This window comes from Scyliorhinus canicula, chromosome 12 (genome assembly GCF_902713615.1).
Source record: "Scyliorhinus canicula chromosome 12, sScyCan1.1, whole genome shotgun sequence".
In the NCBI taxonomy this organism is placed as follows: domain Eukaryota; kingdom Metazoa; phylum Chordata; class Chondrichthyes; order Carcharhiniformes; family Scyliorhinidae; genus Scyliorhinus; species Scyliorhinus canicula.
The window spans coordinates 113606355-113618760 of record NC_052157.1 but is presented as its reverse complement, the minus strand read 5'-3'; the positions used below and the strand labels follow the sequence as shown (position 1 = coordinate 113618760).

At 43.3% G+C, this 12406-nt stretch overlaps 1 protein-coding gene across 6 annotated transcripts in view; it reads right to left on the bottom strand.

Moving 5' to 3' along the window:
• hip1 (huntingtin interacting protein 1) overlaps window positions 1-12406 on the bottom strand; it is a 308710-nt gene that overhangs the window by 180680 nt on the left and 115624 nt on the right. For 2 of the 6 annotated variants that reach the window (XM_038813806.1, XM_038813807.1), the window contains exon 2: window positions 5559-5622. The exons of 2 other annotated variants lie outside the window; for them this stretch is intronic. In XM_038813806.1, coding sequence (XP_038669734.1) covers window positions 5559-5622 — 64 coding nt within the window. Of the gene's footprint in view, window positions 1-2806; window positions 2826-5411; window positions 5538-5558; window positions 5623-12406 lie in introns of those variants that run through there. 2 more of the 6 variants (XM_038813811.1, XM_038813812.1) reach the window with 2 other exon arrangements.

The window sequence follows — 12406 nt, the reverse complement described above, 5'->3', positions numbered from 1 at the left end:
ATCTGGAAATGCATTTTATATAGATATTTAAAAATCTGATCAGCTCCCAGCTTTGAAATTTAGTCAGCTCAATCACATGGGTTGCTGTCGGTTGAGCTAGCGACCGTAAGGGAATAGAAACCACCCTTTAATATTTTCAAGATAAGAAGAAATGCGAGATGATCAGATATGGAATCAAAACAGGAAAGTCGCAGCAATTCAATCAGCGGCTGAAGTAGGAAGATAAATGTTTCAGATTTTGATCGTGCCCTAACTTTCCGTTCCCCTCTTTCTTTTTTGGTGCTAATCAGTTTGCTGCAGAATTTGCAGATTTTCTGTTTTGATTTGGAATAGTTTATGCACTTTTTGGAATTGTTTTCACACATTTTAATGGAGAAATTCCTTGTAGTTGTTAAAAGCCTCCAGTGTACAGATTAGGAAGCAATTATTAATCACTGCTGCCGGAAATGTTAATTGTTCAAAGCACAAATAAACTTTAGGAACTATCAACAATTTTCCCAGAAGCGGTTTGAACACAAGGCAGAGAGATTAAAGGATCCCTGGAGGACCTTTTCATTGCCTCTCTGTCACATGCCCCAAGCTCCCTTCAGTGGCCATTTGAGCCGCTGCTATCAATTATTGGTTTGGTAATGGGTTGGGAGGAGGGGTGGGGGAATAGGACATTAAAGGAGATATCAGAGCCAGTCAAAGCCAACTGTTAGACGGCATGGGGATTGGGTCATTAACCGCAAGCCTAACCAAATGACAATTGGACATATTACAACACAGAAATTCAATTTGCACTTTTAATTAATCAGTGTTAATCACAGAAGGAACTTTGTACAAAGCCCAAAACAATAGTTTATGTCTATAGGTTATTTTCGAAACCCAAATAGTCTTTGGATGTTCCTACTCCAAAAGCGCGTTCCTACCAAGACTTTATTTCACTTGCCAAGTTTTTTAAAAGCTCACAACTGTCTGATGTGCAACACAGTGACATAAATGGTGGCCTCGGTGTTCCTGATCTTGGAGAACTATCATGCTTCCTTTTCTAATCATTACCCGGCCAACAATGCGAGATGTGTAAAAAAAACGGGATAAAAACAAATTACTGCAGGTGCTGGAATCTGAAACCAAAGAGAAAATGCTTGAAAATCTCAGCAGGTTTGGCAGCATCCTACAGATGCTGCCAGACCTGCTGAGATTTTCAAGCATTTTCTCTTGGTAATGAGAGGTGTTTGTCAGGTGACTGGGCTCAGGTTTGGTGCCCCACAGTGGTCATATAGCCAACCTTTTATTTCTGAGCGGTCTGAAAGAGGCCCAGTTAATCACATACACGTGTTCTGGTCCTGCCCGAAGTTAGAGAAGGTTTGGGGGCCGTTCCATCAGCACCATTTCAGCAATTTTACATCTGGACATAGCCCAGTCCCCTAGAGGTCATATTCGGGCGCCAGACTCGGAGCTGCACAACGGGAGTGGGGGCAGATGTTTTAGCCTTCGCCTCGTTAATCAGTCGCAGATGGGTCCTATCGGGATGGAGGTCAGCTTCTCCATACTGTGCATCGGTATGGCTGGGGGATATAATGGAATTCTTGTATTTGGAAAAGGTGAAATTTGCTCTTTTGGGGGATGGGGTATGATGGATTCCACAAGAGGTGGGATTTGTTCCTATTGCATTTTGGAGAAATGGTTGCCACCAACTGCTAGGGGGTAGAGGACGGGGGCCTGGGGTTTTGCTTTATTTTGAGTTGGTTTTATTTTGTAAATGTTTTATATGTTTAATTGTTAAAATTTGAAAATTTAAATTAAAATATTTTTCAAAAAAAATATAGCCAGCCCTGCTCGGCTGCAGTATTGCACCCCATCACTCCCATGCCTTACCATTTCATAAGAATAATAATCTATATTGTCACAAGTAGGTTTACATTAACACTGCAATGAAAGAGAGCATGGTGGTGCAGTGGATAGCACTCTGCCTCACGGCGCCGAGATCCCAGGTTCGATCCCGGCTCTGGGTCACTGTCCGTGTGGAGTTTGCACATTCTCCCCGCGTTTGCGTGGGTTTCGCCCTCATAACCCAAAAATGTGCAGACTTGTCAGATTGGTCACGCTAAATTGCCCGTTAATTGCAAAAAAAGAATTGGGTACTCTAAATTTATTCAAAAAAAACACTGCAATGAAGTTACTATGAAAAGCCCCTGGTGGCCACATTCCGGTCGGTGCCTGTTCGGGTACACCAAGGGAGAATTCAGAATGTCCAATTCACCTAACAAGCACCTCTTTGGACTGTGGGAGGAAACGGAGCACCCGGAGGAAACCCACACAGACATGGCGAGAACGTGCAGACTCTGCACAGAGAGTGACCCAAGCCGGGAATCGAACCTGGGACCCTGGCACTGTGAAGTAACAGTGCTAACCACTGTGTTACCATGCCGCTCACAGAGCCAACCAATAACTCATAGCATGGGCTCACGCATGGGGGGGGGGGGAAAAATTAAAAAGGAGTCAGTATTCAATGAACTATACCCCAAAGTGAACAGCTTTCGAGGAAGGCGGACAGACGGACAATGCAAATGTCCTCTTATAGTTATGTCTTTAAATCACATCTAAATACAACACGGAGACTAATTTTAGAATCCACATTGCACAGGCAAGGAAAATAATCGCAGTTATCTCAATGTCCCAACTCACCTCTTTGGTCAGACTGGGTTTTTAAACAAGAAGGCAGCTGCTGCCGGCAGTGCTGTTAACTTGGCACATATGACGGTTCAGAGATTAATTTCAATGGAACTATTCTTGAGAAATAGGGACACTGAATGGCTCTGACCTGTTAGTGTGTTGTTATTGCTCACAGCGGGAATTTCTGCACAATTATTGACAGGAAGTCTCTGCAGCCAGGTCAAGCAATATTAAGATAAAAGCAAATTTCTGCGGATGCTGGAATCTGAAACAAAAACAGAAAATACTAGACAATCTCAGCAGGTCTGACAGCATCTGTGGAGAGAGAAGGGAGCTAACGGTTCGAGTCTCGTCAGAGTTGGAGAGAACTAGAAATCAGGTCAGATTTATATATTAAGATTTATAATGCAGATTTATATATTAAGTTGCTCAGATGACAAAGTTTTTGGCTGCAAAATAGCTCAGTTTTTATTTAGCTGCCAAACTCAAGTATTAATACAAATAATTGTTCTGGACAACATTGCCCACTTACACAATCTCTTGGAAAAGAAACTACATATTGAAACTCTGCCTCCCTTCCTACCATTTCCTGCTGGGGCACCCCAGGTATCCTCTGGTATATCACCCTCCTCCAATCTTCATGGACAAGTCTAGGCAGTGAGTATCAAGTTCCTTATCTTTTGATAACTTCATAGTTCTGTCCAGCTGGCATGTACAAGGCATCCAGGGAAAGTCAGTCAGAAGCTGTGACACTGATGGATTTTCTCCTTCCCAGCCCAAAAGCATATCAGGCTCATCTCCGCAGGATGGCTCCCACGGTTATAGTTTTGAAGCATGAAAAATACTTTTAAATTTGTACTTGTGTAGCAGCATTTCAGGTTGAATGGAATCTGCAAAAGTGTTTCACATCCAATTTTTCACTTTCCTTGGGAGAACAGTCATCCTTTTGGGGGTAAAGGTGGCTGTGAAGATTCCATAAACAGTAAATGAGATAAATTAATGTTGACAAGTTTCCTGGGTGCTGTTGGACAATGGAGGGATGTTGGCCAAACATTGGAAGAACTGTCTACTCTTTGGAAAAAACAGGTCATCTGAACCATGCCAAATGGTAGTTAGGGCCATGATTTACTATCTTCCCTGAGGGACAGAGAATGATTTAGAAAATGTTTAAAACTGAAAGAGGGAAGCAAACAGGCCCAAGGCCTACACTGCCACACTAACCTGTGAGTATATCAACAATAATTTTTGTGAATCATATTGGCTGTCGGGACCATCGAGCCTCAGCATAAAAAAGCCGGTGTTGTCACTCCTACTCTCTACCCAGTGACACATTAGAAAATGTGTTTGCAACAAAATATTGCAAAGACTGGATTGGGCAAAGTTTGAAGGATGGGGGAAAGAGGTAACCTCATACAAAATGCAACACTTCCAGTTTTGGAATCCTCCACAGATGGACGGCCCGGTAGCACAGTGGGTAGCATTGTTGCTTCACAGCGCCAGGGGCTAGCGTTCGATTCCTGGCTTGGGTCACTGTCTCTGCAGAATCTGCATGTTCTCCCCGTGTCTACGTGGGTTTCTTACGGGTGCTCCGGTTTCCACCCACAAGTCCCAAAAGACGCGCTGTTAAGCGAATTGGACATTCTGAATTCTCCCTCTGTGTACACGACCAGGCGCCGTAGTGTGGTGACTAGGGGATTTTCACAGTAACTTCATTGCAGTGTTAATATAAGCCTACTTGTGACACTAAAGATTATTATTAATTGCAAAAATGGTAAGTCACTGAAGCAGAGGCTCACGCTCTCCCAGGCGTAGCAGTTGTCATGTGAGAGTACCTTTAAGAAATTGGTGTTTTTATAGAATAACTGTAGTGGGTGCACCTTTAAGAAATGTTTGGCTGCTCATGTTACTGCACTGATGTCAGAGTGTGGGTGGAGCCGAGCTCTGACTCTGCTTTTTAAGTTTCACTTTGAGAAAAGCTTGGGTGTGTCTTGTGTTTTTTTGGTTTTGGTTCGGTGTTGGAGCTGAAGCCAGACAAAGCAGGTGTACTGTTGTTCTCTCTGCCATGAAAAGACTATCTTTTGATCATTTGGTGAATTCGGAATTATAAACTTTCTCAGTAGTGAATTTAAACCTGATGTGCTTCTGTTAAAAGTTGTTTATTTTGTCTTCTGGATGTTGTTTGGGAATTTATCAAGGATTACTTGGTGTAGGTTCTTTGGGGGTTGTATTTGAATTGATGGTTGCCAAGATGCTCACTGTATGTTTTAATAAGGTTAACTTGAGTTCATAGAATAAACATTGTTTTGCTTTCATAGAATTTAGAATTCATAGAATTTACAGTGCAGAAGGAGGCCATTCAGCCCATCAGGTCTGCACCGGCTCTTTGAAAGAGCACCCTATCCAAGCCCACACCTCCACCCTATCCCCATAACCCAGTAACCCCACCCAACACTAAGGGCAATTTTGGTCACTGAGGGCAATTTAGCATGGCCAATCCACCTTAAAAAATACTTTTCCATTTCTGCTGTACCACACCTGTAGAGTGGGCCGTGTGCTCCCCATACCACAATCTATTAAAAGTTGTGGGTCAGGTGAACTCCATGATACACTTTGGAGTTCTCTAAACCCTGGCCCATAACACAGTGAACATGACAAATCCCCAACTGCAGCTGCAACCTGCGCACACTCAAGCAGGCGGCCAACACACATGGTCGTCTGTCCTAGAATAGGGTGTGCTTTGGAAAAAACCTTACCGTCCAGTATCAACAGACTGAAATCATCAGATGGAGAATCAGGAAACCACAGTCCGTTCACACCCAGAGCCCAGTCAGTCAGTGGAAACAAACAGTGCCTGAACAAGGGTTTTTTTGTGCTCTGACTACCTCCACCCAAAAGGATATTTCTGGCGTGTTTTTCCTTCACAGCAACTTCCTGTGCATTAATAGCCTTATTGATGCTGACGCTCTGTAAAACAGGGGAGGGGAGAAAAAAAAAAATCAGTTTTTCTTAAAAGAATACCAATAAAATAATTACAAACAATTATTTGCAAATTGAATTTCTCTTCTCACCAAAGTTTCAATTGCACAGGCAATCCTTCAGCACCTCAATGAAGCGAGTATTCTTCAGAGCCGAGCTTGGCATGGGCTAATTGGCAGCTGAAGCATCATAGCCAAGCTCGATTCCATTCCCAAATAAATTTCTCCTTTTTAAAAGTGTTTCCAATAAAGGGGCAATTTTAGCGTGGCCAATCCACCTACCCTGCACATCTTTGGGTTGTTGGGGTGCGACCCACGCAGACACGGTGATAACGTGCAAACTTCACACAGACAGTGACCCGGGGTCGGGATCAAACCCGGGTCCTCAGTGCCGTGAGGCAGCAGTGATAACCACTGTGCCACCATGCCACCCTTCCCTAACTAGAGTTCGCAGGATCCCCGACTTGCTTTTCTCCTCAAACCAAGCATTTCCTTTCAGCGATTACTGTACATGGGGCTGGTTTTGCACAGTGGGCTAAATAGCTGGCTTGTAATGCAGAATAAGGCCAGCAGCGCGGGTTCAATTTCCGTACCGGCCTCCCCAAGTAGGCGCCCGAATGTGGCGACTAGGGGCTTTTCACAGTAACTTCACTGAAACCTACTTGTGAAAATAAGCGATTATTATATTTGTATTATTACCTGGATGTAGAATCCAAACAAGAATCAAACAATTTCAGGTTAAACACAAGCTTCATGCCTGAACTCTGTGATTTACAATAATCAGTTTCAGTTCAGTCTCTCAAATTCTAACTAGATAGCTGCATCCTTCATTAATTAAATCCCATCGCTCAATAAAGGAAAAAAGTTGGCAGACAGCATTGGTTTCATTAGAATGAATAGTTATTGCTGGAGAAATCTCCAGATATACCCTTTATCCAATCAGTTCCACAAGAGAGCAGAATAATGAATGCCCAATCCTGATTCCCATAATACAGCGATATGAGTGTGGAGTTACTCCACAGATCCTATTGTGTCACCTGTTTTCACTCCAATCTGCAGCCGTGTGCCCAGACAAGAAACTGCACGTGGCAGAGAAGTTTAGCAGAGAGAGACAGAGAAACAGAAGCTTTAAAGTTAGCATTTCAGGTAGATGACATTTTTCCTGAGTTATGTCATCTCCTTCCCACTCCACAAATGCTGCCTTACTAAGTACTTACAGCATTTCATTTTAATTTCAGGTTTCTAACATTCACAGTATTTCACTTTTGTTCCAATCTGTCTACAGTGGTGGTGTGGGGAGAGAGTGGCTAAATCAGCAGGCAAATTATCCAAGATACATTCTGGTCAAGAGTGATATTTCGATACTGGTTTTGACTTGAAACAGGTGACAATCCGCCTCTCTCAGCTAGAACGAGTGTGCGAGGATAGAAATTACATACAATGACTCTCAGAGACACACCAATATGCCAAGATCCTTTTAAGTTCACAAATTTAAAGTTATCAACACAGATAGTGTAGAAATAACCGGAGATTTCCACGATATACAGGCGTAAACCTAGGGCAAACAAGGTATCTACAATATTATTCCAGATCAGAAGTTGCCCAAGTCTGTTGACAAAGATGCCTACAAAATGGTTTTACACACAATACAAATGATTAGAGGGTCAGCGACTCCAGGCTGCAACAAGGTAAACCAGCCTCCATACTTCCAATGGGTGTGAAGATCTACAACTAGAATGATGACCTCTCAAGTAGACAGACACACCGAATTATGAAAACTACATTTTCATGACAGAAGCTGTGCTGATCAAGTTTCCAGGGATGCCCAGTGTACATTGCGATCAGAATTAATGGTCTACGTTCAAGTCACCTCCTTGGGAGATCAGGGTCCCCCAGATGCTTGTTTCTCGGTGTCACGCCATTGCAACACTATCTGTGTTGTGCAATTGCGACAGCACGGTCTACATGGAGTCACCATGTTCTCCCCATGTCTGCATGGGTTTCCTCCGGGTGCTCCGGTTTCCTCCCTGTTCTAAAAACAAGACCCGAAAGACGTGCTGTTAGGTAATTTGGACAGTCTGAATTCTCCCTCTGTGTACCCGAACAGGCGCCATAGTATGGCGACTAGGGGATTTTCACAATAACTTCATTGCAGTGTAAAATGTAAGCCTACTTGCGACAATAAGAGATTATTATTACTTTTATACTCCAGTCCTTTTGCAATAAATGCTAACATTCCATCTACCTTTTTAATTCCATGCTGTACCTGCATGAAGACTTTCTGCGATTCATGAATAAAGAGACCCAGATCCCTCTGCCCTGATGCATTTTGAAACTGTTTTCAATTTAGATAATAATTTGCCTATTTTTTCAGCGAAAATGGATCACCTCACACTTATCCACATTAACTACCAACCACCAAATTTTGGCCCACTCTCCTAGCCTATCTATACCCTTCTGTGAATTCTATCTCCTTTTCACTGCCTGCTTTCCCACCTCTTTTAGTATTGTCCACAAATAGAACATAGAACAGTACAGCACAGATGTTGCTTGTTACACTCTGTCTCTGCGTACAGATCATTTATATAAATTGTAAACAGTTGAGGTCGAAGGACTGACCCTGCGGCAGCCCACTAGTTACAGTTTACCAGCCAGAGAAGGACCCATTTATCCCGACCCCTTGTTTTCCATCAATGAGCCAATCCTCAATCCAATCTAGTACTCTACCCCCAATCCCCTGCAATCTCACCTTCTGCATCAGTCCTTTTTTGCGGCTCACTGGGCTAAATCGCTGGCTTTTAAAGCAGACCAAGCAGGCCAGCAGCACAGTTCGATTCCCGTACCAGCCTCCCCGGACAGGTGCCGGAATGTAGCGACTAGGGGCTTTTCACAGTAGCTTCATTGAAGCCTACTCGTGACAATAAGCGATTTTCATTTCATTCATTTCATCAAACGCCTTCTGGATGTCTAGATATATCACATCCACAGGTTCCCCATTATCCAACTTGCTGGTTATGTCCTCAAAGAACTCAAGCAAGTTTGTTGAGCATGACTTATCCCTCATAAAGCCATGAGCTCTATCTTTCCAAATGTTCACTCACCACCTCCTTATTGATTGATTCCAGCAACTGCTCCACCACAAAGAGATCAAGCTAATCGGTCTATAGTTTCCCACTTTTTCACTCTCACTTTTTGAATCGGGCGTCACATTAGCGCGTTTCCAATCCACCGGGATTCTTCCAGAATCCAGGGAATTCTGAAATATCACAACCAATGCATCCACTCTCTCCACTGCCACCTCCCTTAATACCCTAGGGCACAGGCAATCAGGTCCCAGAGACTTATCTGCCGTTAATCCCAGAAGGTTAAAAAGACTAAATTTCAAGGGAGATTTCAATGAACCCGAACAGTGTGGTGCACTATACTCCTGCCTCTTGGAGGCACTCATCACCCTTAATTAGGACACCAAGCATGCTTCCTGCCCAGTTACAACATTTACATTTAAAAACAGTTACGTCAGCAACACAACTGAGGTGCGGAATCTGGATCTGGAATTCATCAGAGTGTCAGGTTCCCAACTTTGAAAGTCTAGCCCCTTATAACAATTATTCACATGGGCACTGACCAACAAGATGTCTTCAAAGTTCATTTTTAAACGGCCACACAAATTTAATTCTGGTGGCAGGAATTGGAGCTGTTCCAAGTTTTAAAAGAACAAACTTATCCCGTAGTCAAATGCCTATCTATCTAAAAGGAGTGAGAAGGAATTCAGAGAGTTACATGTTAATTGCATACCGAGTCTCTAATTGTATTTAGAAAATGATGTGGATTCAGGTGTGCTCCTACATATAGCAACAGATGGAAACCGTAGTTGTTAGGGTGAAGACACAGATTTTTAATGGGTGTGTCTGTATGCTCTAGCTCTATCATTCACCACTCTGAAATGGAACATTGAGCCAGTGGAACATATGTTGTTAGAAAAGAACTATAGATTCAATAATTAAGGACAGAAGGACCTGGTGCCCAAGTACATAAATCTTTCAAATATGTCAAAAATAATCAAAATGGCTAATGCAATGTTCAGATTTATCTCGAGAGGACTAAAATAGAAGGGGGGGTAAAAATTATGCTTCATCTATACAAAGTCCTGTCTTTGTTTTTTAAAAATTCCAATTAAGGGGCCAATCCACCTACCCTGCACACCTTTGGGTTGCAGGGGTAAGACCCACGCAGACACGGGGAGAATGTGCAAACTTCACACGGACAGTGATCTGTCGCCGAGATCGAACCAGGGTCCTCAGAGCCGTGAGGCAAGCAGTGCTAACCACTGCACCGCCCTACAAAGCCCTGCTTATGCCACACCTGGAACACTACAAGCTGGTCTGGGCACCACACTGTAGGAAGAATGGACGAATCGGCCTTGGAAAAAAATGCAACTTGGATTTACCAGAATTATACTAGTCTGCAAGGGTTAAATTACAAGAAATTAAATTACGAGAAATAATCACACAAACTACAGTTGTATTCCCTTGAAACTGAAAGATTAATGGGTACTTTGATTGAGGTTTTCAAGATCTTGCGAAAAAGGGTAGAGGGGAACTATTTCCTCTGGTAGAGAATCTGGAACTCGAGGGCATAGTGTAAAATCAGAGCCAGGCCTTTCAGGAGTAATGTTGAGTACCCATTAAAAGGTGGTTCCACATGACGATTGATGAGAGATCAATTTTTTTATTTCAAAATGAGACTGATAGGTTGCAGGTCAGCCATGATCACATTAAATGGTAGAACTGATTCAGATGGACTGCAGCAGTTCAAGGCAGCGACTCACCACCACCTTGAAGGGCAATTTAGGATGTGCAATAAATGTAAGCTTTGTCATCCCAATTGTTAATTTTTTAAAATGTTTCTGCACCCAGTGGATGTCTGACAATTTAGTAATAGTGGAGGAGTTTAGAGAAGTGACGTCGAAGGAGAGTGAGGTGCCATCAGTGTAAAAAGCATACGTGAAAATGGAAGCTATGTTTTCAGATGACGTTGCTTGCAGATGAGAAATAGCAGAGAGGCAGAAATGATTTTCTGATTTTTTTTCCCCAAAATACACATGATATCCAATTACTAATGAGGCAGAACAAAACAAAAGGGCCCACTAGATGCAAACTAAAAGCTGTAGGAGGGAGTCAAAGGAATTGGAGACATCTGGACAGCACGGTGGTGCAGTGGTTAGCATTTCTGCCTCACAGCGCTGAGGACCTAGGTTCGATCTTGGCCCCGGGTCACTGTCCGTGTGGAGTTTCCGCATTCCCCCCATTGTCTGCGTGGGTCTCACCCCCACAACCCAAAGATGTGCAGGTGGATTGGCCACGCCAATAAAAATAAATTGGAGAAACCAATTCAATGACAGAAAAGGCAAACTGGAAAAATAAAGAGATTGGCAGAAAAGAAACAAAGATAATTTTCCACTACATTAGTGCCACTGGCTCCCAAATTACGCAGGTGGCCAAGAGTACCAAATAGACTTGATTCACTGAAGGTAATTGACTAGTAAGATGGGAACACAAAGAAACGTACTTCAGTGAAAGCAACCTTAATAAACAATAGGCATCATTAACAAAAAGAACGTCATATTCAAGATAGGGATGGGCAGATGGACAGAGCTGGTTACCCTGATGGCCAAGTGGCTGAAGGCAAACATGGGAAGGTCGACAAAAGCCTCAGTTCCCAGATGGTACTGGCTTAGCTGACTTTGGCAGGGACTGCAACAGGCCTCTCTGTCGCTGCATTAAAGCAAGGTTGGGGGAGGGGGGGGGGGGGGAATCAACTCGGGTTCCTGGCTCCCGATTAGTATCAAATTACGTTATCGGGAAATGGATGGCAGGTGTGAAGAAGTGCAAGCTTAGCTGTCATTTCCACAGGATTATAAATGCTGACAACATTTTCAGTCTGGATTCACAGAAATAATGGGAGCACAGTGCTAGATAGGAGAGACACATTCACAGTTGCAGAGCTAGCACATAAACAACATGACAGGCCAGGAAAGGATGAGTGAACAGACTGAAACAGGGAAGCATGGTTAACAGTGATTGACAGCGTAGAAGAGAGAGAAGGAACAGAATGACAGATAGAGGAGGATCGGGGAGAAGGGGGCAGGAGGAAACGACAGAGAGACACAGAGATAGTCAGAGACAGACAGGAAAGATCAACAGATAGACAGTAATGAGGGAAATTAAGTGATGGACAGGAAAAAACAAAGCTGTTCATGGATAGAATTTCAACAAATTCCTTTTCCCAGCATCAGTTTGCAAACTGTAAAGGTGAAAAAAAAATAATTGCTTTCACTTTTGGAAAATTATGAAATGGCAAAATTCATGCAAAAACATCGGCCCAGCACTCGGCAATACAAAAATCATTTAATGGCTTTATTCAGGATCATATACTGCCCAAAACAGCTAACAGGAGAGAAGGAAACTCTGCCTGGAAGGCAGGAGGGCTCCAACATAAGATCAGAGATTATACAGAACAGATCCCTGGTGGTTCAAAGGTAAATTAGGCATGGGAAGAGAGTCTGTTGAAGCTCCAGGTGTGTGGTTTTCCAACACCTTATGGTATGAACCCTACACAATGCGAGGGGCAGCACAGTAGCTAATGCCATTGCTTCACAGCTCCAGGGTCCCAAGTTCGATTCCCAGCTTGGGTAACTGTGCAGAGTCTGCATGTTCTCCGAGTGTCCGCGTGGGTTTCCTCCGGGTGCTCCAGTTTCCTCCCATGATCCAAAG